Source organism: Pituophis catenifer, unplaced genomic scaffold, assembly GCF_029215685.1.
Source record: "Pituophis catenifer annectens isolate HBS135680 unplaced genomic scaffold, rPitCat1.0.hap2 SCAF_4, whole genome shotgun sequence".
In the NCBI taxonomy this organism is placed as follows: Eukaryota; Metazoa; Chordata; class Lepidosauria; order Squamata; family Colubridae; genus Pituophis; species Pituophis catenifer.
This window is the reverse complement of record NW_027256884.1, coordinates 84,995,192-85,022,484: the sequence shown is the minus strand read 5'-3', so window position 1 is coordinate 85,022,484 and position 27,293 is coordinate 84,995,192. Positions and strand designations below refer to the sequence as shown.

Here is a 27,293-nt window from a genome sequence, read left to right as displayed (position 1 = left end):
GAGCGCTTTTTACCGCACGGTCGCGCGACCCCTGTGCTTTACGGCCTCGTGTGCGCTCTCGCCGGAGCCCCTCCCCTTTCGCCGGCTTCCCATTCCAAAGCCAGAACTCTCAGCTGCCGGGGCTGATCTTCTTCACGATCATGACAACCCAAAATAGGGCGGACGAGCCCGACCGGACCCTTTTCGTGGGCAATTTGGAAAGTCGCGTGAAGGAGGAGATTCTCTATGAGCTTTTCTTGCAGGTGCAAGAGCGGGTGAGGCGGGTCCTGTGGGAGGTGGGTGTGTCAGGTGGGAGGTGGGCGTGGCTAGCGATGTAGCTGAAGCCGGGAAGCACGTGTTCGTGTTGCGAGTCGTGTACGCGGTGGTGTCAAGGGATGGGATTTCAGGGTCCGCCCATGCGACGGGATGTTGGGGCGGAAAGATGCCGTCTCACGATTCCCCCCCCCCTTTAATTTAATAGCAAAATACTTTTTTTCAAAAAAAATGTACGACATAAACAATTTCACAAAACCGTACGTCACTGCACAATTAGTAAGCTTGAAGGTGTCACAGGGCTCTGTTTTTACTGCAGCTGAATGTTGTCAGAAGATACCGAGGCATGTCTTCTGCAGTAGTTGAAGGGGTCGCCGCGCAAGTGAAATCTATATTTATTTTATGCTCCATTTCTGAAATACAATACTGGAAAAAAAAACTTTTTAAAAAATTTTTTCATGGATATGCTTCAAACAAGGTTTATTTTATCTACCCATTCTATGCTAAATATTGATGATGACTTATAATCAAGACAAGTTACGTAGGGTGGGGCATTAGATTTAAGAAAGCAAACAGAAAACCATAATAGGTACTAGCAGCTTTATAGGACTTTAGTTTATTAAATAATAGCATATTAGACAAGTGAAACATTTTGGAAGGAGCATGATTTTCTTTTGAGTGTGAAAAATGTTAGACCTAAACTGCAGTATTTTTAAATAGAAAAAAAGAAAAAAAAAACAATTTGCAATAACATTTAATAAGGGATAGAAACTAATGCACATGACATAGAAGTTAATCTTAAAATACAGAATGTCAGGTAATTCCTAGCAACAGAATTGTTTGGAAAATCAAGTAAAATTGAAAGGACTTGACTTTTTATTATTATTATCAGGTAATCTGATACGATCTCCAGCCTTAAATCCAATACTCTGACCTGTTAGGAGGAACATAAATTTATAAGCCACATATTTATTAATAATTAATTCCCTGTGAATTATCCTATCCTTAACAATATATTCAGAATTAAATGAAGGGGAGTGTAATCACATGTAGTCCTTTCTTATTTAATATAGATACTTTCTTATAAATAGAGAAATATTAACAACTTCAGTAGTAAAGAGTAAATAAGAAATATTGAGTGGTGGAGTTGTGAGTTTAATTCCTTTGTAAGTGATACATTGAAATTGAATTGGGCACATTAATCAGACTTGAACATAATTTAAATTTTATTTCTGCAATTTAATTTGATAAAAAGTTTCTTAAATAGGAATAGTATAAAAAGTGTTCATTTTTCCACATAGAGTAGTTTTTCCGACAACTTAAATATTCCATTCTTGACTTAATTTGCCCAATCCAATTTTATATTTTATTGTTGGGTGAAGAAAAATAATTTTAAAATGGGTTATTTGTATTTTAAAGCCCTACCTGTGTGTGTAGCTTGCTTCAGCAGATTTTTTATTTATTTTTTATAAACAGGAAGAATCTACATGTTTAAAAGAAAAAGCCTCAGAATGTTTGATTTTCTACTTCCTATCTTTGAAGAAGTTCATCACCTTCAGTAGGCAATCCAAAGTAGAAGAGTGGAAATGTGTTTTTTTTTTCTTTAAAATTTTCTCTCTCCTAAAAGTGGGGATTAAACAAGCTGAATTTTGCTTGGAAATGTTGATTGTGTGCAAAACATTATTTTTAAAAAATAAATCTTAAATTAAAAAAGTTAATAGACCTTAAATGTAGAATCTATAGATCTAAATAACACTGAGATGAATCTTGCTGTAATAACTTAATAATTTCAAAAAATAACAACCTGGCCGAGAGGTTAAGGCAATAGACTGCTAATCCATTATGTTCTGCATGTGGGGATCAAATCTAACCTCAGTCAACAAATCCTGAGAGCCAGTTAGTCTAGTGCACGGGTGTCAAACTCGTGGCATCACGTTGCCGTCATGTGCTGTTTTGCGAATTTTTTTCCTTCATGGAGCTGGGGTGGGTGTGGCTTGCGTGTTACACATCCGGTCCACAGGCTGCCAGTTTGACACACCTGGTCTAGTGGCTCAGGCACCAGATCAGAAACCAGGAGACTGAGTTCTAGCCCACTTTTATCATGAAATTCCAGGGTAAAGGGAAGACATGAGATTCTATAACCAGAGGTGATTATGGGCCAGTCACTCTCTCCCAGCTCAGCTTACCTCACAGAGGAGTTGTAGGGAAAATAGGAGGAGGAAGGAATATTAATTATGTTTGCCACCTTCAGTTATTTATAAAAATAAATAAAATTGAAGTCAATACCTTTTTTCAATGTTTTAACAATTAGATCTTTAGACAATGGAATTAAAAATGAACTATAGTTTGTTATTCTTCCCCCAAAACTCAAATCAGTACAAATGTGATTTTAGCCTTTTATTGGAGTAACTATTTTTTACTGGAAAGATTAAAGAGATTGAATTATTCTCACCTTTATTGATTTATCATATGCTATTTATTTCACATGTGATATTAGCTAAACTAGTGAAATTTATATTTGTTGATATTTATTTATATTTATTTCCCAGATGTTGTAGCACATTCAATTCTACTTATTAATAAATACTCAGTTCTGGTAAATAATTTTGAATAATTTAAAATAACATTAATTGATAAATAATGGGTGTTTATTGTCTAGTCTAAATCTGAATTATCTCTTTAGCAGTTACTAAGTTTTTTGAAATAATTTATCAATTTTCAAAAGTACATAATTGAAAGATAAATAAATTTAAATGAAGTTAAACAAATCGCTGATAATGCCTAAGGGCAATCATTTAACTTTGGCTGAAAATAATTAAATATTTATCTCTGTGATTAACTAACATGCAATATTTGGAGAGATAAGCCTCATTTAATTTGAAATATTCATAATTTAATTGTACCCCTTTATTTACTATTGAACATTAGAGTTGAACATTCCTGCAATGTTTTACTTTTTTTCCTTCTGCATATAAAATATGAAATATATATATAGCTGTAACACTGAGCATAAACATTGAGTGTTTTGTCAGCACTGATTACTATAAAATAACAATATTTCTTTTTTTCTAGTCACAAGCTATTTCTACTTTCATTGTAATATCAGTGAGAATCAGATTTGGAATTAATTCCACAAAGTAGGCACTTCATATGCCTTTAGCTTTTGACAGTTGAGAAGCTACTATCTGAACAAGTTTTAGTTAATGTACTCCAATGTCCATAAGATTTAGCTACTGTTAAATTTAAGTTTCCAAGAAAAGGGAAAATTTAGTTTAACAACAACAAAGTAGGAATAATATATTCTATAGGTGTACAACTGATTCCAGATAAATGCTCTTGTTTTCTTTTTCTTTCTTCTTACATTATGCCAATTTACATGTTTTCAATTGTTTCTGCAATTTCCTAAGAATTTCCTAAGAACAGACTGGTAAATACCATGAAATGCTTGGTTGGGCACAGCAGTAAATGCTCTCATAAGCATTTTCTTATAAGAATGTATCATTGGAAATATTTTTATCAATAGAAAGTAACGATCAAATCTTTCTCAGCTCTAAATGCACCAAGTTTTCTAAGTTGTTCTCTCCACAATGCTTGTTGCCATGATTTCTCATTCTACTGGAGAATGAGAAATGTTTCTCATTATGTGAACTACATACAGCATTTGTATCTGAGGGTAATATGTTAATTAGATTATGAAAATAGTAATTGTTATTGGACTATCTATTTTTCTACAGAATTTAAACTTACAAGATTGTCATAAGGTTGAAACTTTCTATTGATTGCCAATACAACATGGAAAATATATATTAATAAATCTATACTTTGGGTTTATTTTGGTTATATCTTATATTTGATGACAGTATATGTTTGCTTTTATTTGAATAGCAGAGTGCTTGCTGTTGTGCATTTTAAAAAATTCTTTAATTGCTTTGATACTTCATCAGGTCCATGTACAGTAAATTATGCCCATAACAGAATAAAACAAGATATATGTAAGTAAGCTGTGAACATACAAGGAAAATTACAATGCACTGCCTTTCTGCACAAAAGAAAAATGGATACATTGGTAGAATAGGGTCCATCAAGATTTTGAAAGAGTAAGTAACAATTTTGTTTCATATAACAGAATGATAAGAGAATAAATTTTAAGTTTCTTGCAGGCTGGACCGGTATCCAAAGTCACCGTATGCAAGGACAAAGATGGAAACCCCAAGAGTTTTGGATTTGTCTGCTTTAAACACACAGAGTCAGTGCCTTATGCTATGGCTTTGCTGAATGGGATTCGTTTATATGGAAGACCAATTAAAGTTCAATATCGGTTTGGTAGGTTTAGTTACCTGCCAATAATATTTAATAAAAACTCAGAGATCTCTGGAATGTAAATGTCAAAATCCTGACACATGAAATAATGTGTCAAACAAAATTCTGCTATGACAAAGTATATTTTTCTATACTTTGGGGTCCGTTTACTGAATTAACATTTTTTAAAAAAATAAATAAAACTGATATATTACATTTCTGGTCTTTAATAGTCATTCCCTTTCAAGAAGCAAGAAATTTAAATTCTAGTGATTTGATATTAGATGCATTTTTATTTCTGCAATGATAAATTATTAACCCTTATTTCTAAACCAGTGCTTTGATCCATTCTTAATAATGATTTGTCAGATTGCCTTTCTCCTAATCTTAAAGAATTCTTACCCCATACAGATTTTGTCCAAACCTGCCTCAATTGGTTTTTTTTTCTTTAGTAGATCAGACAATAGTGGTGTTCAGGAATCATCTTAAAATTACACTTGAGTAATCCCTGAAAGATAAACTGAAATATTCACTTTTTCCTATTTATAACTAGCATTAAATTGTGTTTTCACAAAGAAGCATTATGCTCCCACATGCACATTTTGTGCTTATGTTTTTTTATATTACTATTTTTTTTCTGATGAGTCAATGTCATTTATACGCACAAATTGAAATGTATCAATAATGAGCTAGTTTGGTTTAATGGTTAAGGTACCAAGCTAGAAATTGGGAAATTGTTAGTTCAGTCCTACCCACCTCACAGTGTTGTTGTGGAGAAAATAAGAAGAGGAAGGTGCTTCCAGCTTCAATTATTTGTAAAATAATAAAGGCAGGATACAAGTAAGATTTACCTTGGCTAGGATATAGAGAAGTGTTTTGATTCATATAAGGATCTTCTGTTTTCTTCCAGGATATATGACCATTGAAAGACAAATGTTGAGTTGAGAAAAACAAATATAGAACCCCCTATCATTTATGAAATGAATTTTGCATTCATTGCACTGCGACTTTTTAAAAATGTTCAGAGGCATACCAAAATAGATATTTTCTCACTAACCTTTGAATAACCCTACCCATCAATACATATTTTTAATTAAAAGGTCGCAATTTAAGTGTAATTACAACAGTTTACAAAAATTTATATATTTCTTTTAGTGAGCATGAAAAGAAACTAATAATTAATTTTGGTATAATTCTGAGATTTGTTTCTATGCATTTTTAGACATATGTACACAAATGCAGTGATATTTTTAATCCTAAAATATTTAGTGTTTCATTCATAGGAAGTACTCACTGTCTAGAGTTAAGCAGTCCTTCCCAGAATATGGATGAGGATGTACAGACATCAACCTACAGGTAATGTGCATTCAAGTGGTCTCCATTGTTGTGAGGTACGGGTGGGGACAGAAACTGGAGGAGAAAAAAATCACCCTCATCATAGCACAAGCCCAGGTACTTTCGTGACCCTGCACATCAGAAACCTTTTCGTGCAACACTGTAATACTACTTTGATCATCTTGTAGACCACTATATGACTCAGAGGCTGCATGTACATCACTATACACCATTTTTAAAGTATTTGTAAAACCATAAACTCTATCCAATGCTATGGAGATGTAGCTTTTTCATAAGTATATATGTATTAGATTATAGGCTTGTTTATTTATTATTTGTTCATTCAATTTCTATAGCCGCCCATCTCAATCAATGACTGTGTAGCTTACAGTTAATATAACTGTAACTTCCACCAAAATTAGAATTCCAGTATGTGCACATTTAGCTGTTTGCTACTATTTCATACTTATTTGTCTAGGGTTAAATCACATTAAGTTGAGTCAGAGTTTCTGCTTAGCATATAGGAATCTATTGGTAAAGAATTGAAATAGATTCTCTGTATATTGTTAATAGATAAATGACTTTTTGAGACTTTATCCATCCTTGTTTTTAATAGGTATGCAGACTCTTATTGTGATATTCCATTACCTGTTAGTCCTTATCAGGTGAATAATAATCCGCATCAGATTTATTCTGCCATACAGAGCATGGTAAGTTTAGCATAATGATAGTAAAACTATCCCAATAATATGTCATGTGTATGTCTATTCATTTATTATATAGTGCAAGAAACAATTATTAAGAAAGCCAAGATATAGTTGCTTTTCAGCTTCTGGCTGCATCTTTTATTGTCTAATTTTATTACCAATTTTCAGGTGAAATGTACTTTATAATTAGCAGTTGGCCTTATTACCCATTTTATCTATCTATACTGTAGATATAAAGGGAGAAATTGACTGGATCCTTCAGCAGTGCTTGTTACTGCCTTGCCTTGTTTTAGAGAGATGTCACGTGACCTCACAATTACATGAAATAATATGGAATGTGTAGAGTATTTGGAAGCTATAGCTAGTCTAGAAGGCAGTGGTACAAGGCAGTTTTGTCTCAATATGTTCATATAATATCACTGTTCTGAGCTGTGCTGATTTCCAGATGGCTTCCAAATCAGATTCAAGGTCCGGATTACCACCTATAGAGTATTTTTTTTAAAGTTTTTATTGATAAAAAATATACAGACAAACATAAATACATTAAGACAACATACAAAACAAACAAACATTGATTCAGTCTTATAACTGACTCTTAAAACTACCACATCGGTGGATTATTTTTCTATTTTTCTTATCTTTCTCTTCGTATCTATATATATTTACATAATTACATATTTGTATATAGAACATTATAGTCCACTCTTTATTTAATTCTAGACAGTTCCTGTTAGATAGTCAAAGTTATTTTTTTATTCCTATTTTCCCCTCCAGCCAGCTGTATAATCTTTGCCACACTAAATAGTAATCAGTATCATCTTTCTCTTGCAATTCCTTTGTAAGCTTATCCATTTCTGTGCATTCTGTAATTTTTGCTATTATTTTGTCTTCTGTCGGTAGTTGCTCAAATTTCCAATTTTGGGCAAAGAGTATACGTGCTGCTGTAAGGAGATGGATAATTAGATATTTTATTTCTTTGGTATATTGTGCTGTGATTATTCCCAGTAGAAAGATTTCCGGCCTCATTTCCAGCTTTTGTTTTGTAATTTCTTCAATCATTTTCCTAATTTCTTGCCAGTATTGTTTTGCCTTTCAGCATGACCACCAGAGGTGATAGTATGTCCCTTTCTGTGATTTACATTTCCAACACATTGGAGATGTATTTGGGAACATCTTGGCCAGATGCGCCGGTGGGAGGTGCCATCGGTAGAACATTTTGTAAAGGTTTTCCTTATAGGGTATAGACATTGTCAGCTTGTAATTTATTCTCCATATTTTTTCCCAGTTATCCAATTCAATGTTATATCCCATGTTTTTGGCCCAGATTACCACCTATAGAGTATTACATGGCATAGGACCAGGCTATTTTCAGGACCATCTGTTCCCCGTTATTTCTGCTTGTCCCATCAGGTCTAGCAGAGAGGACATTCTCTGGGTCTCTTACCCTGAATTATGTCTTCTCTGTGTCTGCACCTGCCCTGTGGTCTTGACCCCATTAGTGTTTCTGAAGACTAGGAGGCTCCTCCAGACTTTTGAGCCAGGCAGTTAGACAAGCTTTGTGGAGATGCACTGTTATAATGCCCATTGTTGTGAAATGGACAGGTCTATGAATCATATAAATAATTAATATGTCATACCCCATCAAATTTCCAATTGATAATTTTGCATCAATGATGTAAACAAAAAGGCAGAGTTGCGCAAACAGCTTATGCAACTTTACGGTTTGCGAGTGTGTCTCATCATGCTTAATTTTTGAAGGTATTGCATGTTACCATTTTAAAAATCTTTTGTATGTCATCTTAATGTCGCTATCAAGTATATAATTTGAAATGATTTTTAAGCAACCCATGGTCATTTTCATACAATATATAATGAAAGTAGAGATGATTTGTTTTCAAATATTTTAAAATTCTCTTCTTTTTTCTAGATGACATGTTTGACACAACAGTATGTCCCATACAGTCCAATGGGACAACCATTTCTTTACCCACAGATGACATCACCACAATTTCCAAGCATTCCAGTATCATCCTATATAAATACTGGGCAAGATTCTTCTGAAAGTGTCTACTCAGAAGCAAAAACCCAGTGTCAATATCTTATTACAAAAAATACTCCCAAACAAAAAAGAACTCTGGAAGTTGGGGACAACGATAGTAGCAATGAAAATAGTAGGAAAAAATACAGGAAAAAATGACTAAAAATGTAAAGGAATAAGTTATTAAACACTATAGGATTGTATTTATTTAAAAATAAATGTATTATTAAATAAAAGGATATGATCCTGATATTTATAAAAGAAATATCATACATACACACACACAAACTTATATATTCCACCCACAAATGAAATCTAATTATATTCTTTGAAAAAGTCATGAAAATTAAATAAAGTTTATTGAAAAACATCTTTTTACTTGAAAGTGTGTTCTGACAACTGTGTTCAAACTGTAAGCAGAAAGATTTCTGAATTACAAACATAGAGTTAAAATATTTAATTGTTATACTATTCACAATGCGATGCATAAAGTTTGTGATTAAAAGTCCATTTTTGTGGGCAAATATAATATTCATATGTTGTCGTTGTCAATGCTAAATTGCTGAAGACTCATTTAACTAGAAAAAAGTCCAAAAAACAAGATTGGAAGATTGCTGATTTGCTTTATATTTCTTTCCGAACATAACAGGCATGGACTATATATGTTGCAAAGCAAATCTAAAGCAATATAAATGTCAACAGTGCATATTTGTAAATTATATTTTGCTCTCTTCTGGAAACTCGGGAAGGGTGTTGTTTTGTTTCTTTGCATTCATACAAATTATTTGTTTTCAACAGATCTTGAATATTTTACATAATCAGTGGTCATAATTTAAAGGGTAATTCATATGTAGACTCTACCTCCCCCTGCCCATCTTTTAATTAAATCACTGTACTTTTATTATTCCATTGTTTGATTGTTATATTTAAATTTTTAATAATTTTATATTTTTACTGTTGTAAGCTACAGAGAACAGCAAGATGGGCAGAAAATAAATGTAATACTAAACAAATCTTTTTAAATCATTTTTTTTATTTTATAAAAAAAAGTTAAAATAAGAAACTAAAAAAATTAAAAACAAAAAGAACAAAGAAAAAAACACAAATAAACAAAAGAAAGTACATTAAAAGAAAAAAAAATCAACACATAGACACATTGTCCCTCCTAGTTGAATACTGATTACTACTAAATTTTCAACTAAAGATTGCATGTTAGCAAAATATGTTTTCTCAAATTTCAGCACCATACCAAAAGTTCTTTCAGGAAAAACTATATAAATAATTCCTTTATTCAATAATCAAAGAAGTAATCGGTAAAATATAAACATTAGAGGATTTAAAACGTGTTCTGTCAAATCTACATTAGGATGCTTTGTTACCCAAATCGGTTTTTGTTCCTTTCCCCAAGGTATGTCTTTCAGAGGTTAGGCCATGTTATAGCAAAATGCCATAAATACTATAAAATATTTTATTATGGTAATACAAGACCATTTTATAAATGCAGTTGCTTATAAAAAGATATAATTTGCCACGCAGAAAAATTGTTTCATATTAGTCTGCAAACCAGCCATTCATCTTTGTGTGTCACAATCCAGAATATAATAGTACAAAAGATAGCAAGATACATATTAGTCAAACCAAGAGTTAGCTTCAAATGAAAGCATGAAAATGAATAGCAATCTTGTATTAACACATACCGTATTTTCCGGCGTATAAGACGACCCCCTACTTTTCCTGTTAAAATATAAGGTTTGGGCTATACTCTCCGTATAAGTCTACCCCTCTTCCAACGCACACCAAATAAAAATTAAAAAACATCAGATTTGATTTCAATATGGTAATTTTAATTCAAATGCTTATGACATGCAGGTACTTAGCAGGAAAACTGTCACTTACAAACAAGGCTGTCATCAAACATGTAAACATAAAACAGTGCAATTGGATTAAATTTTTACTAATTCACTCTAAAGCTGAAAGGAAGGATAAGACAATAAACCCATGGGAGCTGCCATGCTGTTTGTTTTCTAAGCTGTCAACCAAACTGGAACTGATGATGATAGGAGGAAGATAACAAACAATAGAGAGCCAGTGCCGGGCAAGTCCCTGGCGAGTCAGCAATGCCCATCATAGCTGCAAGCTATTTTTACAGGTTTTGCTGGCGTGACAGTTTCCCTTTAAAAGCCTTCAAAATCCTCCTGTTTGTCATCTGATATCATAAGTACATCAATGACATCTTGTGATACATTTGTAAGGCAGTCATCATATGGATCTAATTCTGTATCAGATGGTGTGGTCTCAGCTTCGGCTTCCTCTTCATCTTGCCACAAGTAGTCCTCCTCCATACCATCTAATGAATTTGATATGCCACACTTCTTGAAAGACTTGATTACTGTTTCTGCATCAATATCATTCCAGGCTTTTATGACAAACTTGCACAAAACTGTGCAAGCACCCATGTTTTCTCCTTTTGTGAATGACTTTTCACCGCTAACCATCCACTCATTCCACTGTTCTCGAATGCGATCTTTAAATGGCAATCCTGCAGGAATAACTGCCACATCTGTGTTTATTCTTGCAAGCCTTTGCTTGGTGCTGGGAGTTAAATGAGCCCTGAACATATCCCACACCAGTAGACTATGTTTTTGAATAAGTCCACCTGGTCGCCTACTCCATACATTATCAAGCCATAGCTTTACCCCTTCTTCATCCATCCAGCCTTTTTCATTCACATGTACAAAACAACCAACAGGGAACTTTAGTTTTGGCATTGTTTTTCTTTTAAAAATAATCATTGGTTTCAGTTTGGAGCCATCAGCTGTGCATGCTAGTACCACTGTAAAACTGGACTTCTCATGTCCTGTTGTTTTAATTAAAATTGTTTTTTCATCTTTTGGATGGACAGTTTTATTTCCAATCATATCAAAATTCATTGGAGTTTCATCCATATTTCCGATACTACTTAACGCATAGCCATGTTTATTGTGCTGTTTTATTACATATCGATGGAAACTATTTACTTTGGCATCAAGATCTGCAGGTAATTTTTGTGCAATTTTTGTCTTTTGCCTCAGTACCTTATGCCTTTCCAAGAATCTAGTACACCAGGATACAGTGGCCTTAAATCTGTTGCTGTGATCTGGGTTAGATTTGGCCCACTGAAGTGCAAACAAACGTATTTTATTTCGTATCACTACATAACCGTTTTGGCGATGCTCATTCACCATGTCTGCTACATGTTTTTCGAGTTCTGGCCAATGTGGGGTGCCTCTTCTTAATGCACACTTACCCCTTGGCATACTCTTTAATGCTTTTACATTTGCTTTCCAGTCCCGAACCATCTTTTCTGTTACTCCATATTGTCTTGCAGCAGCACAGTTATTATATTCCATGGCAAAGTTTACAACTTTAAGTTTAAAACTGGCTTCATATTTCTTTCTTCTTGCTGGTGGAGCCATGATGGGGGTCTTGACTGTTAGCTATTTGTATACTGTACTGTATGTACTGTTGCTGTACTATATGTATTGTTGCTGTACTGTAGAGATACCTATGAGCCAGGCTGCACATCTGCCTGTCAAGGTAATGGGATATGCTACGTGTAGTGGCAAGAGGGCTATTTTGTACCAGGTTTTTTTCCTTCACCCATGCAGCCTTGACAAGATAGGCACAGCTTCATGAATCTGAGTTGCTGGCGCTGACTGATGATGCTACGGGAGCGCCGACATTGACAGGAAGCTGTGCCGATCTAGTCAAGGCTGCATGCTGCTGAATGCTGGAACCAGCTGGTTGCTGAGCGGAGCTTCCCCCAGGCATCCAGGGGGATATTACTGACGCTCCGACTTCCCCAGACCGGTGGGGGTCAGCTGGGGAAGTCGGAGCGTCGGTAATATCCCCCTGGATGCCTGGGGGAAGCTCCGCGCAGCAACCAGCTGGTTCCAGCATTCAGCAGCATGCAGCCTTGACTAGATCGGCACAGCTTCCCCTCAATGTTGTCGACGCTCCCGTAGTGTCATCGGTCAGCGCCAGCCACTCAGATTCGAGTACCCAGCGTATAAGACGACCCCCGACTTTTGAGATGATTTTCCTGTGTTAAAAAGTCATCTTATACGCCGGAAAATACGGTATATTATTTAATAGTACAAAAATTAGTGAGAGCGATTTCAGTACATATTTTTAACAGAAAGGCAAATGGCTTCAAAAAGAAAATCACTAATATTGTTAGCATTTGTTATAAAAAAGAAAGCTCGTGAGTTGTGTGATATTCTAAACAATGCCCAAGGTACATTTATAATTTTGCATAAAAACTCTAATCTCTCAAATGAGATTTTTATAGCTCATGCATTACTACACCAATATAGAAATTCATAGCTCATTATGAACATCTATTCCAGCAATCTAATAGTGATAGAAATACTTTGCATGCCTTGGTATGATAAATAAGTATAATTGCATATGTGCAATGGTATCTCTATCAGATTGTACAGATGCAATTCTAAATTAGGCAAACCAGAAAGAATTTATACCTATTTGCTGAAGAAATTTCAGGGGTTTTTCTCCCTAATATGACTGAATATTATTATTATAAGGCAAAAGGTTTAGTTTAACTTCAGGTATATTTATTCTTTTACATATATTTTTCACAACTAAATTTCATATACTTTTAGTCTATGCAGTTTATTTTCTTCCATACAATCATTAATTACTGTTCTTAGCACACATTCAAATTTTTAAAAAGGATCAAAATGCTGCCTCGGCAATTGTTTTTTTGATAGAAAGTGTTATCCTGACCACATTAATATATGGAAACATTGCTACTGGTTTAGAAACAATAGGATGTGGTCTTGTGTTGATAGGACTGATAGAACTATGAAAGGATAGTACTGTGTATGTTCTTTTCTCATTGGAGTGGGGGGGGGGGGAGCAATTCAGAACTTTACTATTGATACATAATGTTTAAATCTCCACTCCAAGAAGTTACAATTTTCTCCAATGCCCTCAAAGAATTTCGAACATAGCTTGTTTGAGTTTCTTCCCGTTGCTCAGCTCTTAAATTCCCTCTGAAATAACTTGAGTTAATATGCACATCCTGGAAGAGACTTTTGAATCATGAAGTGTTTTTATTAAACTGATGATATCCATAAACCTAGAACTCAAGACTTAAATCACAAACTGCCTTTGAAGGATTGTTTGATTTGAAAAAGAATTTGTTTTACCAAATAGAAAATGGATGATGAGTTTAAAGCACTCTAAAACCAACTACCCGACCACCGGTACTGGTAAAATATTTTCTGTCTTGTTGATATCAATATAATTGGCAATACCTACACCAAGACTATGAAACAGTTCCCAAAATACCTTTATCCAGACAGGATAGATCTCCATTATTCTTGAAGACTACTCCATATTTTTTTCCCAAGAATCAGAATATCACTTCTTGCAATCAACACCAGCAAATTCCTCTGAATTGTAACAAATTTTGCTAATCAAAACCCTCAAATGCTGCCAACTAAAAGTCGTTCGATTGGAGGTAATTATAAATCTAAAAAATAACTTCGTAAGTTACATTGATACGTTTACTGACCATCATGATCAGAAAAATTGTTTAGGTGATGCATCAGATAAACATTAATACAGAGGAGTACACAAAAATATTTCGTATTTTTTATTTCTGAATTTATAAACCGCTTCAGTCACATTTACAATGCAACAGTTCTTGTGATTTATTTTTTGACATTTAAGTATTTGAAAATAGTTCCATGTCTTTTAATTTATGAACCTGGACATAAAAACAAGATGTATACTTCAATATTTATGACAGTAACAGCAGCCTGAAAATACCAGCATTTTATTGGAAAGAATGGAGTGTTAACAATTATTTGTTTGTCTTCACTATTTTCTATAACAGCATTGGTTAAACTTGGTCCTTCAAAATGTATTCTATGGAATGGTTAAAAAGCTTTACCCTGCATTGGATTAGCAGTAAAACCTTAACATGTGGACAGTTTATGTGTATTATTATTATTATGCAGTAATATGAAAAACGTTCCAACTTCAAAACATCTTCAGCTTTAAATGCCCCATTTAAAATTTTTGAAACAACTTTTCCTGTTTTCCAGAAGTGTTCTGATGCCATTTTAACCATAGTGGAAATTCTAAACCCCATCATATTTTTAAAGGTTAAAAATAGTCTGCTTTGAGGTCAAATTGTCAATATGATTGGAACAGTATTAGAACGCTCAGGCAAGTCAAGATAATTTGTCTCCAGGTTAAATTGCTTCAGTTTAAAGTATTTTGCACAGGTATAATTTTAACCTGAAACTGAGTTGACTATTAGGGGAAATTAATGTATTTACTTCATTGCGATGTAACACTACATTTTCACATAGACTTGTATGAAAGTGTGGTGATCTTGAACTGTGAATTATTGGAGCAAGCTAATTTCAAACAGTGGTTATGAAGAAGGCATGTTTCAGTATGCCATAATTAGGATTAACCATAATTTAGGGTTAAGGCGTAACACTAAACTGCAATAAATTGAAAACGGAAGCAATTAACTTTAATCTCCTCATGGCCTTGCTGGAGGAAAGGGGAGCATATGAACCCAAGGCTCATTTTTATAACACTACTCAATAGTTTTGTATTATATCAAAAAGGGTCATTCTGTCATATAATCAGCAATGGTTAACTAGTGCCAACTTCTATATGGGAAGTCATCGTGTACTATGATTGCCTCTTATTAAATCTGGTATTAAGAATGATAGCTCCCCAAAGTTTATGGTGTTAATGAACACAGACACAGAATTGACAGTACCTAAAACATAGTCAGGCTTGAACACAATGTTAAGAAAAGTGCTTTTAAATGCCATTTAAAAGGAACTTCACTGATATATATTAATACTGCTTCATGTCAGGCCAGGCCCAATCAATACAAACTCCTGAGAAATATCAGGATACAATATCAACACTATTGTCATCATTACTCTCAAATTATTTTGTTCCTTATTCAAGTAATGAAGTCTTGAGGTTCTGTTCATTATTAAAGCAGGACAATAAGATAAAGTTTCAGAAATGAAGCTTCTGATCATTGGCTTTCTTTAAATAATGAGCTCACAGTTCTCCTAATTCAAGCAGAAATGAAATATTTTTAAAATCCAATTTCTGAATCTCTTCAATGATGGGGAGGAACTAATGTACACTGAAAGTCCAGCATCATGCAAATAGAATTTAGTTGAACAAATAGAATTCTGCTTTGTTGATAGTATTAAAAAATAATAATGCAAGAACACTGAAGTTCAATTGAAATTTGTCTTCCGTAAATGCCTGTTTGGGATTTCCACAGCACTAACTTGAAGAGGCCAAGATCCCCCAACAATTCCTGCTTGGATTGCCACCCCTGTTACAACAGCTAGGTCTGGATCAACAGAGGTGTTAGGTTTCTTTCCAAAGAATTCTGTAATAATTTTACGTATTTTTGGAATTCGGGTGGAACCTCCAACTAATACAATCTCATCTACTTCTGCCTTGTGTAGATGTCCTTCTTTCAGTACCTGTTCAATGGGCACAAGGATTTTCTCAAAAAGGTCATCATTTAATGTCTCAAAGAGTTTTCGAGAAATTTCTGTTTCAAAGCTAATTATTTTCCATGTGCCATCAAGAGATTTTGAAAAGCTATCTTTCCTGTCCTCTTTCATTTCAGTTTCTGAAGAATTATTTTCATGCATGTTATCCTTTTGCAAATTTTCATGCTGGTCTTTCTTCTCTGGCATAGTAAGAGAAATTTGGATTGTTGAAGAAGTATAAACTGTCAAATTTAATTTGACAGATTCTACAGCCTGCCTCAGTCGATGTATTTCTTCTTTTCTAGAGGGCAGAGAGCCATATGTGTGATGGATTTCATTGTAGAGGTATTGCATCAATCGTTGATTGAAGTCCTGCCCACCAAGTTTGTTGTTCCCTAAAAGACAAAATCTATATATATCAGATAACTGATAGGACAATAGATATAGCTTGAATAACATTTAACACTTGGACATGAGTAAGATGTCTCAGTTGAATAGAGCAGTGGTCCCCAACCTTTTTATCGCCGCGGACCAATCAGCCTTTGATAATTTTACCGTGGCCCGCTGAGCGCGCGCAGGGGTGGGGGCTTTGGGCCACACGTGCGTACCTGCGCGGGGCTCTCTTCCCTGGAGCCTTTGCGCACGGCCCAGGAGCTTTTGCGCACGGCCCAGGAGCCTTTGCGCTGCAGCGTTCATGTCCCCCGGCCGCTGTGCGGCCCGGTGCCAGGTACTCCACGGCCCGGTACCGGTCCGCGGACCGGGGATTGGGGACCACTGGAATAGAGCATGTGTTATGCCTGTCATGGGCTAAATAACACTATTCTTGCTAACCTAGTCTGAAAAGAAACTATTTAGTTGAACCTGTAATAGGCCATCAATCACAGCCAGCAGTCCATATTTGATAAGATGCAATGTCAAACTGCAAATACATTACATCAAAATGATATATAAGCTATAATGTGTATTTAACTATAAACTGTTAACCTTATTTGCGTGAATAAAGTATGGTAACTGTAATACCACTGACAGAATTTCTGTGGTTAAGTTCACATATCTTGCTAAATCATGGTTTAAAACACCAGAGAAACTGGATTGACACAATACATAAAACAAATTTAAAAAGGAGCATAATTAAAGCGATGTTTCCATGTGTTTTAGGTCTTTTCACATATTATGACAAGAAATGCTGGATGGAAGAAGCATGTTCTCTGCATTCAGTCATTATTCATACATGAGCTGTAATGTAGACAGATGTAAGTGCTAATTTAAAACAACTGTTGCACCTAATTAAATAATATAAAAGCATTTCTTTACCTGCCATAGCTCGAGTCAGGAACATTCCTCCTTGTTTATTTAGCAGGGAAACATCTAAGGTCCCTCCACCCAGATCTACTACCAGAACATTAGATACATCAGCCTTGTGAAGGCCGTATGCCAATGCTGCAGCAGTGGGCTCATTAATTACCCTCAAAATTTCCAGACCTACAAAGATAAAAATGTATTTTCATTTTCCAAGATTATTTCATATGGTCAACAAAATATATGTTCAAGCATAAACTGTATATTTTTTGTCAAATATGATGATACTATGAGAATTTAAGCAAAAACTTAAAATGTCTAGTTTTGAAACTCTTTCCACAAATTAATGAGCATTTAAAATAGAGAATATTCTATTTTGCATTTACAGTGATTCATTTTAATCATTCAGGGATTTCACTGTGGCTTCAAATTCTGCAAATAAAACCTATGGTTTCATTGCTGCTCCAGTTTAGGTCCCCTTGAAAATTGAGTTTAAGAAAAGTGTGAAAAGTATGTGCATTACCTGCAAGGCTAGCTGCCTTAATTGTGTAGTTGCGCTGTCTTTCATCAAACTCTGCTGGCACTGAAATAACTGCTTTGGAAACCGGCAGTCCAAGAAAATCCTCTGACATCCTTTTCAATTTCAAAAGAAGCTGAGAACTAATATATTCTGGTGTTACCCTAATAGTCTCATTGGTTACAACAGAAAATTCAGCAGTTCCTTTGTTGTTAAGAATCTGAGAGAGGGAAGAGGAGCAAAAACACGAAACGTATTATCTAACATGGGCCCAGGTTGCATATTAAGTATACAGTATTTATTTTATTTAACTGTAATTTGTTTCTGTTATGTGGAAAATAAACTATGGTTTATTTCTGGCAAAAAAATGTATTTAGGTTAATACAATGTTCAGCACTTGCTTGCATTATGTATGTTCTCCAAAGCTCAGCTACTCTTAATCAAACTGTATGTTTCAACAAATTCCCAAGTAAAATAAAACTAACACCACCTTTGCTTGCTGGGTATAAACACAACTGCTGTAAATTTGAACGAATACTAGTTATGACCAGTTGCTTACAGATTCAAAATAAGAAAACAATGATTTTGACAAGTGCAGATGATTAGGCAATTCTTTACAGGTAGTTCTCAACTTACAACCATTTGTTTAGTGACTGTTCAAAGTTATAACGGCACTGAAAAAAGTGACATGACCATTTTTCACACTTACAACCACTGCAGAAACAAATAATAAAGGACTTCTTAATTGCCTATAATAAATTTTTTGTAGTTGTTATTTCTGCCAAAAGAACTGCTAAAAATGAGGGATCCTTGGTGCTCTCTGAACTTGGTTGTTTTTCTTGCAGACATTTCATTACCCAAACTAGGTAACATCATCATGATACCTGATATGCACTGATGATGTTACCTAGCTTGGGTAATGAAACATCTGCAAGAAAACAGAGAACACCAAGGACCCTTCATTTCAACACTGAACTACAAATATTCTCCTTTGCTGTTAAAAGTATTAACTGAAAGGTTCTCTAAATATCTGCATTTTCTATATTTATTAAAATCTTAAACAACTGCCTATTAATAGAAATATGTTCAAATTTGCAGAAATACTTTCTACTATTGTAGAATTTGTGTCAGCATTTTTTTGTATGTATCGGTGTGCCTTTGGGTCAGTCTGGACTCATGGTGACTGCCTTGACTAGTCCCTGAGGTTCTTAGCAAGATTTTAGGAAACAGTTTGCCACTGCCTTGTTTCTAGGATTGGCCCAAGGTCTCTCTGCTGACTTTGTGCCTAAGGCTTGATTAGAATTCATGATCTCTCCGTTTTTAGCCAAATGCCTTAACCACTACACCAAACCATCTCCGTTTTCTTAGGGATTATTCTGACCAGGCTGCCTAAACTTTCGCATACAACTGTATCCACCAAATCTAAATCTAATGTTCTATTTAATTTATCATTTGTATCTTTCTTGTATTAATGCCTCTTTCTTACAATTCTGCAGAGCAAAAGTCAAGAGCAGCTAAGAAAGGCAAGACTTTTGCATGCACATTCTAGGATGCTCATTCTCCTTGACATCAGATTTTTCACACAAATATACTTTGAGCAGAAAATATAAGTGAAAAATTCAACTGCAAATGCCAAACTACATAATTGCTTCCTAAGAAGTATAAGAAAATGCACATTTCATAAGTGGGAAACTAGTGTTATATTGTAAGAAATGCGTAAGAAAAACATATAATCTATTAAATAAATTACCTACCACAAACCAAGAACTTCACAGTTACCCAGGAAAATATCCTAACACCCTGCTTCAAAATAATAAAAATGAAAAACCCCACAGAACACAGAAGAGCAGCACACTTCATTAAAGAGAATTAAACTGTTACACATACATAATCCTGAAAAATACTCACACACAAATAAAAACTCTTCCCAAAATACTTCTAAACATATAAGTAAGGATAATGCATTTACAAACTCAAAGTAAAATCATCCCTTATAATTGCTAAAATACCCGAGTTACTAACTGGACACTGGCAGAGAAAAGGGAAGAAAAATAAGAATCTTGTTGAACATGACATGAGGGCTTTGTGCATCTGGAGTCAACAAATCCTAATTTAATGATGAGTGGAACCTTGTCAAAAGTTGTCAAGGAAAACAAAACTAAACTTACAAGAAAATGATTAAAATCACAAGGTTTATTCCTTGTAAGCAAACCTACCTCTGCACTTTATAAATACCATTCATTTTGTATGGGAACTACATGATGACAGAATGTGCTATGGAAACTTAATTATAAAGAAGTGCCTGATCTTTCATTATTTACAGCAAGAGATAAACAGGATGCATATAATGTAATCCATATTAAACACACATATTCAATACAATTGATAATTGAATTAAAACTTAACAAAAACATTAAGTTTCAGTAACAGTAACATATTTCATAAAGCAGCTGGACATGAAAATCTTCAAAAAATCTAAAGCATTTCAGTTTTTCCCCAACAAGAAAGTGCTTATTTGAAATCATCCGTAGGCAAGTAGTAAATAAAATGTTAATTTTACCTTAAATGGATATCTGCTGCTTTCACTTAAAAGTTCTTTTGTGGTGAAGATCTTTCCTATAAATCTCTTGGCATCATACACAGTATTCTGCGGATTTGCATCTGCTAATTCTAGTGCATCATATCCCACACACACATCATTCTCAGTAAATGACACTATGCTTGGAATGCTATTATGTCCATTTTCATCTGGAATCACTTTCACCTGTCCTTTACCAGGAAGGAACACTCCAACTGAACAATATGTAGTACCAAGGTCAATCCCTATTACTTTTGGCGTGGGCATAGGTAAATACTGTTGGGCTAGATATCCAGCTAGTAAAAGGGTCAAAATAGCAGAACCTAAAAAAAAAGAAAGAGGGTGGGGTGCGTGAGGAGTGATTAAAATCAGCTAATTCATTCCAATATAAATAAATGTATTATCTGTTTCTTCAATATAATGTATTATTGTATTTTATTATTAACCTCTTTTTCTCCCTTATCCAAAGTACAGAACTTGTTTGGAAAGCTATAAATTTCTTTTGCATTTATAATGAGCATTTCACAATCTGCTTCCTGAACTATACAACGGATTTCTACTATTAGAAAGTACACATTTGAATACAAACATTTTGAAACTATGCTAGGGATTTTAGAAACGGTTTAGCCATATGAATTAAACATTCTTGTAATTTCTTGAATAAGATCTGTCTGCGTCAGAGGATAGAACACACACACACATTCCTAAACATTGCATCAGGGGGAGGGAGGAAGAAAGCACAAGGTGTTTTGCTTCCTCTATTCCCAGATTAACAAATGTTCTTTTTTCCCTGTGGCTTTGTCGATTTCCACTAAGATAAATGTAGAGAAAAATCCGCAAATAATACATTTTGACAACCTCTCCCTGCATTTATTTTAGTTTAAACCTCAGAGCACATTACAAGGATCCGTTTTCACAACTTGATCTTTCATTTCCTTTCGAGTTCACAAGCAGAACAGAATGGTGATCATTCCATTGTCACCTGAAAGCTATTTGTGTCTACTACCACTGAAACATCTAATCAGCTGCCATGACTAATAGTGGCAGAGCCAATTTTTTGGTACATTACGATCCTGAACAGTGGGTTTCAATTCAAATACCTTACTTCGGCTGTCTCCCTAGGAGGGAAGGGAGAAAATTATTATATTCACCGAAGGGAACGATGTACTATACAAAAGCTCCCCAATGAACAGACACTTACCCAACACCGTCATTTCCCCGGCCATTTCTAACAATCTTGCCCTGGCGCGTCCTACAAGGACCGGCTGTTACTCCGCTACCCGACTTCCGGAATCATTTACTGCTTTGCTGACTATACCTTAGTTTCTCGTGAACGGCTTAGAAAAACCCTCGCGTCGTGCGGGTCATTCTGGGAAGTGTAGTCTCATTCGCCTAAGACTCCAATAGAGTTTGTTAGTAAAGAAAACTACGATACCCAAGCAGCAACACGCAGATTACAATGGCGCCTCTTGCGTGAAAGGCGCTCTCCAAGACACGTCACCATTCTCCACGAAGGGTCTGATGGGAAGGGAAGGAAGTTTCCCGGTGATGCAGTGTGAAAAGGGCAGGTGTTTTATATTGCGTTTCCTGTTTCTCGTTTCTTTGCACTGATGTTTTCGGGATTTGGTGAAATCTTTGTAGTTGCTGTTCTTTCTAATGGCTAAATGGTTGTAAGCACTCCATCTCACCATTTCTTAAACATTAGCGTACGTATTAAAGCTTTGCGATATAAAAAATACATTGTGCCTTCACTAACCGTTTGTATAAATGTGTATCGTCTCCGGAAAGCGTTCACGGCTGGACTTTGGAAATCTGGATGTAAGATAATTCCAACGGTGAGAAGTAGTTAGCATGAATATCTTATGTCTGCTAAATTTTTTGAAAAATACATTTTGTATTTTGTTTCTGTCTCATTGGGGTACTAATCAAACTAGATAATAATGATTGGTGTCAAGCATCCTCTTTTATATCTCTTTATTAAATTGCACAAGTCATTAATAGAAATGTTGAAGAATAATGGACTCAGAACTGAAATGTGGCTTTCCCTAATCAATAGGCTTGGTTAATTGCAAGAGTAGTGATAAATATGCTCTTAAAACACTTGTTTTGCCATCAAGCCCAAACTTAGTATGCCAATCAGAATGCCATGGGATATGTTAACACATGCTTTGCTGAAAGCTAGATATAATATATCTTAATAAATTAAATACAGCTTTTGCAATCTATTATGAGGTGTGATGCTGCTTACACGGCTTCAAAAACAGGTTGGACAAATTCATGGAAGTCACTGTGCTAGCAATCTGGATACCTGCCACAGTCCAAACTCAGGCAGAACTTTTAGAAGCGAAGAGTCCTGTTTACCTATAGCTAAACACACAGGAACTATTATATATTTAAGGCTTGATAGGGCTTTAGACTAGCAATTTAGAAACAAATGGCAAATCCAAGAAAAAGAGACAAAATGAGGTGGAAGTGGAATTCAAAGCACAGCACAAGAAGGCAAACATGGCAGAGCTGAGGCTTGAAAAATGGTTCTCTTAAGGGGGGTTGAGCCTAATAAGTAATCCACACTGAGCTACCTAAATGCCCAGTTGTGATATATTGCTCATTAGAGTCTACTCTTCTGCCCATCTGCTTTTGTTGTTTTATCCTTAAAGCACCCCTCTTACTTAGATGGTGAGTGAATCTCAGAGTCTATCAGGCGTTTGATCTGTTTCAGGCAGAGTTATTGGATTTGACTATGCTAGAATTGTCCGCTCTAAAACAATTATAGCTTTACTTCCTCCTTCTCATCAGAAGAGCCATAATATCACTGCTTATATGTTGCCTCATTTTTTGATGGTAATATTTTTAATGGAAGAATATGTTTGATCTTGAGGAAAATGTACTGATTTTGAATAATCACTACATTGTTTAAAATTTATTATATTAATTTCTTCATGATTTGCTGTAAAATCTTCAATGAATTTATACCAGGTTGACTATTCTATAGTCCCCTGCATTTTCTCTCCCCACCCCAATTTTTTTAAAAAGTGGAAATAGTATGTATTCTCCATTCATTTTTTTTATTTCACTCATTATCCAGAATTCTTCAAAGATAATACATAAGAGTATTATCAAAAATCAGCAAGTTATTTTAGTACCTTGGGATGAAAATGTTCTGTTCTGAATATCCTTACAGACACAAATAAGCTTTCCTAGGACATCTTTTTATCAAAATCACACTTCAGTCATGCTCCTTCACTTGCTCTTCACAATTGTTTCTTGGAACAATACTGTTATTGCAGAACATTGAGCCAAATGAGGGATGAGCAGTTCTGCCTTTTCTAAGTTACTGGTTTATTGAGCAAGTAATACAGTCATTAGTTTCCTCTCTTTTATTTTAAGCAAACAAGAAAGATGTCAATTTAACAAGCCATTTAGAGAAAATGATATTTGTTAACTCCAAATATCCATTAATTATAAATTACATTTGTAGCAATTTATGCCAGCTTTGTAATTATATAATTGATGTTTTATATGCCACATTTCAATTTAATAAATTAAACAAATATTTTAAATTGACAGAAAAGATTAAATTGAAAGAGGCGGTGGTGAGGTCTCTCCTCAAGAAGCCTTCCCTGGACCCAGCAGTGTTGTCAAATTATCGTCCGGTCTCCAACCTTCGCTTTGTGGCGAAGGTTGTTGAGAGTGTGGTTACGCGACAGCTCCCCCAGCACCTGGATGAAACGGTGTATCTGGATCCATTCCAGTCGGGCTTCAGGCCTGGGTACAGCATGGAAACGGCATTGGTTGATGATCTCTGGAGGGCTCGGGACAGAGGTTGTTCCTCTGCCCTGGTCCTATTAGATCTCTCAGCGGCTTTTGATACCATCGACCATGGTATCATGCTGTACCGGTTGGAAGAGTTGGGTGGGGGGCACTGTGTTGCGGTGGTTCTCCTCCTTTCTCTCCGACCGGTTGCAGTCTGTGTTGGCAGGGGGGCAGAGGTCGACCCCGAGGCACCTCATATGTGGGGTGCCACAAGGGTCGGTCCTCTCACCCCTTCTGTTCAACATTTATGTAAAGCCGTTGGGTGAGATCATCTGTGGTTTCAGGGTGGAGTACCATCAGTACGCTGACAACACTCAACTACATCTCCACCCCGGACCACCCCAATGATGCCCTTGAAGTGATGTCCCAGTGCCTGGAGGCTGTGTGGATCTGGATGGGGAGAAACAGACTCAGGCTCAACCCATCCAAGACCGAGTGGCTGTGGTTTCCGACATCCCGATATAGTCAGTTGGTGCCATCACTGACTATTGGGGGCAAATCACTGGCCCCCACGGAGAGGGCTCGCAACTTGGGCATCCTCCTGGATTCACGGCTGTCTTTAGAACAGCACTTGACGGCCGTGACCAAGAGGATTTTTCATCAGGTTTGCCTGATTTGCCAGTTGCATCCCTTTCTGGATCGGGACTCCTTACGCACGGTCACTCATGCCCTCATCACTTCCCGCCTGGACTACTGTAACACTCTCTACATGGGGCTCCCCTTGAGGAGCACCTGGAGGCTCCAACTGGTGCAGAGTGCGGCCACGCGGGTGGTTATGGGAGCAACATGGCGTTTCCATGTAACACCTTTCCTGCGCGAGCTGCACTGGCTCCCGGTGGTCTTCCATGTGCGCTTCAAGGTTTTGGTTACCACCTTTAGAGCGCTCCATGGCTTAAGACCTGGTTATCTACGGGGCCACCTGCTGCCACCAGCAGCCTCCCACTGGCCGGTACGCTCTCATAGAGAGGGGCTCCTCCAGGTGCTGTCAGGCGCACCTTCTGCCGCGCTCTCAAGACCTTTTTATTCCATCAGGCTGGCCTGGCCTAACTTTCCCTTTTTCCCTTTTAAAATGTAAATTTTAAATCTGTCCTTAATTATTGGGGTGTTTTAAATCTATCTTGGGCCAAATTGTTTAATTCGGTTTTATTTTGCTTTTAAATTTTGTATTTATGTGTTTTATCTTGTGGCTGTTCACCACCCTGAATCCTTCTTGAGTAGGGCGATATATAAATCAAATAAAACCTAAAAAAACCTAAACCTAAATTACATCAATTGTCCAGACTGCTTAAGAAGTAATGGAGTTTGTCAGTTGTTTGGAAGACTTCTCCAAACAGAAATTTTCATAGTGTTCAAGAGTAAAGTGAATGGAATTGAAGCTTTATCGTACCTGAAGAAATTTATGATCCTCTGCCATGCTCAACTTAATTTTTCTAATACCATTTACCATGTCTTACTCCAATTTCCAATTGTACGTACTTTTGATCTCTTCCTCCTTCCATCTTCTACATGTGCCATTTTTGTTTTCAGATATTTACTGATCTTTTTCTGCAAACTTCTTGTCTTTAATGTCTTTCATCTATTTTCTTCTTACTGGAATTGTTTGCAATTATTTATATTCTGTGGTACTCGTTTTGAATTGCATTTTCTGTTAGCTAATCATTCCATGCAATCCAATCTGTCATTATTCTAAAATAATAATTTATTTTTATTAATTATAATTTAATAAACATTTTTCTTGAAATTTGAAATACACTGAACCTTACTTTCCCTGTACTTTATTTTTCCTTAAAATTGAGAAATTTCTCCTAGTACTTCTTCTATTTCTTCAACCAAAATTTTTCCATTATTCTTACTGATTTTTTTTAATTGATTACATAAATAGTCTATGAAAGAAACATTTTATGTCCATCTACAATGTACAGTCTGAGATTCTTTTCATCTCCAATTGCATAGGAAGTAAGCTTATCATTTTTTGGCCAATTACATTTTTCTCCAGTCTTTATGAAATGTTAAGTCATTTATTTAGAGGATTTATATGGCTGCCCATGCCCATTTTGTTTAATTAATGCATAATCCAGATATTACGGGTCACAGCAGCATTAGTTAGCACAGTCCCATTATACAGAAAAAAGAATAAAGCAGCTGTTACATTTATTTTCCACTAGATGTCAGAATACTGCTAGACATTGAGGTACAGTATGTATTATAATAAATTAGAGAGCAGATTACTAATATGAGGCCTCATCATTTTCAAATTATATATTTAATCCTCTAAATATAGCAAATTCACTGTCTCTGAAATACCTTTAGAACTTGACAGTGCAACACATTCTTTCACTTTCACAAACATAATTTCACAATAATTATTATCTTTCAAAGGATGAATACCTTTCTTTTTTAATGTTAGTGACCACCAGGAGGCACAAAAAAAATCAGCTTCATTAATGCAGTGCCTCCTGGTGGTCACTGTAATTGAAAACCACAAAGAATATACACTGTAAAAGAGAATGAGAGTGGAAGTCATATAAATCCCCATGTCATGAAGGCATGATATAATCTCTGTGCTCTGAGAGCTTAAAGAAAGATGGATTGTACAGATAATCCTCAAGTTATGACCACTCTGAGTGACCACTCAAAATTATGAGGATGCTGAACAAGGGTGACCTATGACCAGTCTGAAGATGTGGCCATTGTAGTCATATGATAGTGAGCCAGATGCTTGGATACCAGTCACATGATTATGACATTGCAGTGAGCTTTGGTCATGCGATTGCCATTGTCACCTTCCTGCTGGCTCCCCACAAGCAAGTCCTATGGGGAAACCATAAGATGGTTGCAAGTTACTTTAATATTTCACTCCTGCTTTTTCTCCTGAGGAACCCAACTACAGAGGTCATGA

The 27,293-nt window shown here is 35.6% G+C and overlaps 2 protein-coding genes across 2 annotated transcripts; one reads left to right on the top strand and one right to left on the bottom strand.

Annotated features, from left to right (window-relative positions):
* The first annotated feature begins 140 nt into the window (after positions 1-140).
* Positions 141-8,790, top strand: RBM11 (RNA binding motif protein 11). Its single transcript, XM_070944057.1, has 5 exons — positions 141-254; positions 4,413-4,575; positions 5,835-5,907; positions 6,503-6,596; positions 8,521-8,790. Exons 1-5 carry the CDS (start codon positions 141-143, stop codon positions 8,788-8,790), a joined length of 714 nt encoding a protein of 237 aa, XP_070800158.1.
* A 5,485-nt stretch (positions 8,791-14,275) lies between these two features.
* On the bottom strand, positions 14,276-21,867 carry HSPA13 (heat shock protein family A (Hsp70) member 13). Its single transcript, XM_070943585.1, has 5 exons — positions 21,783-21,867; positions 20,564-20,904; positions 18,010-18,223; positions 17,502-17,669; positions 14,276-16,582 (listed from the first exon to the last, which is right to left on the bottom strand). The coding sequence occupies exons 1-5, from the start codon at positions 21,805-21,807 to the stop codon at positions 15,921-15,923; spliced, it is 1,410 nt and encodes a 469-aa protein (XP_070799686.1). The 5' UTR covers positions 21,808-21,867; the 3' UTR covers positions 14,276-15,920.
* Between the last annotated feature and the right edge of the window lie 5,426 nt (positions 21,868-27,293).

Excerpts from the sequence above, each read along its gene's own strand:
- RBM11 (XM_070944057.1), top strand. The coding sequence starts at position 141 with ATGACAACCCAAAATAGGGCGGACGAGCCCGACCGGACCCTTTTCGTG. Across the intron at positions 255-4,412 it reads TCTTGCAGGTGCAAGAGCGG|GCTGGACCGGTATCCAAAGT; the intron begins GTGAGGCGGGTC and ends AGTTTCTTGCAG. Across the intron at positions 4,576-5,834 it reads TAAAGTTCAATATCGGTTTG|GAAGTACTCACTGTCTAGAG; the intron begins GTAGGTTTAGTT and ends TTTCATTCATAG.
- HSPA13 (XM_070943585.1), bottom strand. The coding sequence starts at position 21,807 with ATGGCCGGGGAAATGACGGTGTTGG. Across the intron at positions 18,224-20,563 it reads GCAGCAGATATCCATTTAAG|ATTCTTAACAACAAAGGAAC; the intron begins GTAAAATTAACA and ends TCCCTCTCTCAG. Across the intron at positions 17,670-18,009 it reads TAAGGCAGCTAGCCTTGCAG|GTCTGGAAATTTTGAGGGTA; the intron begins GTAATGCACATA and ends TTATCTTTGTAG.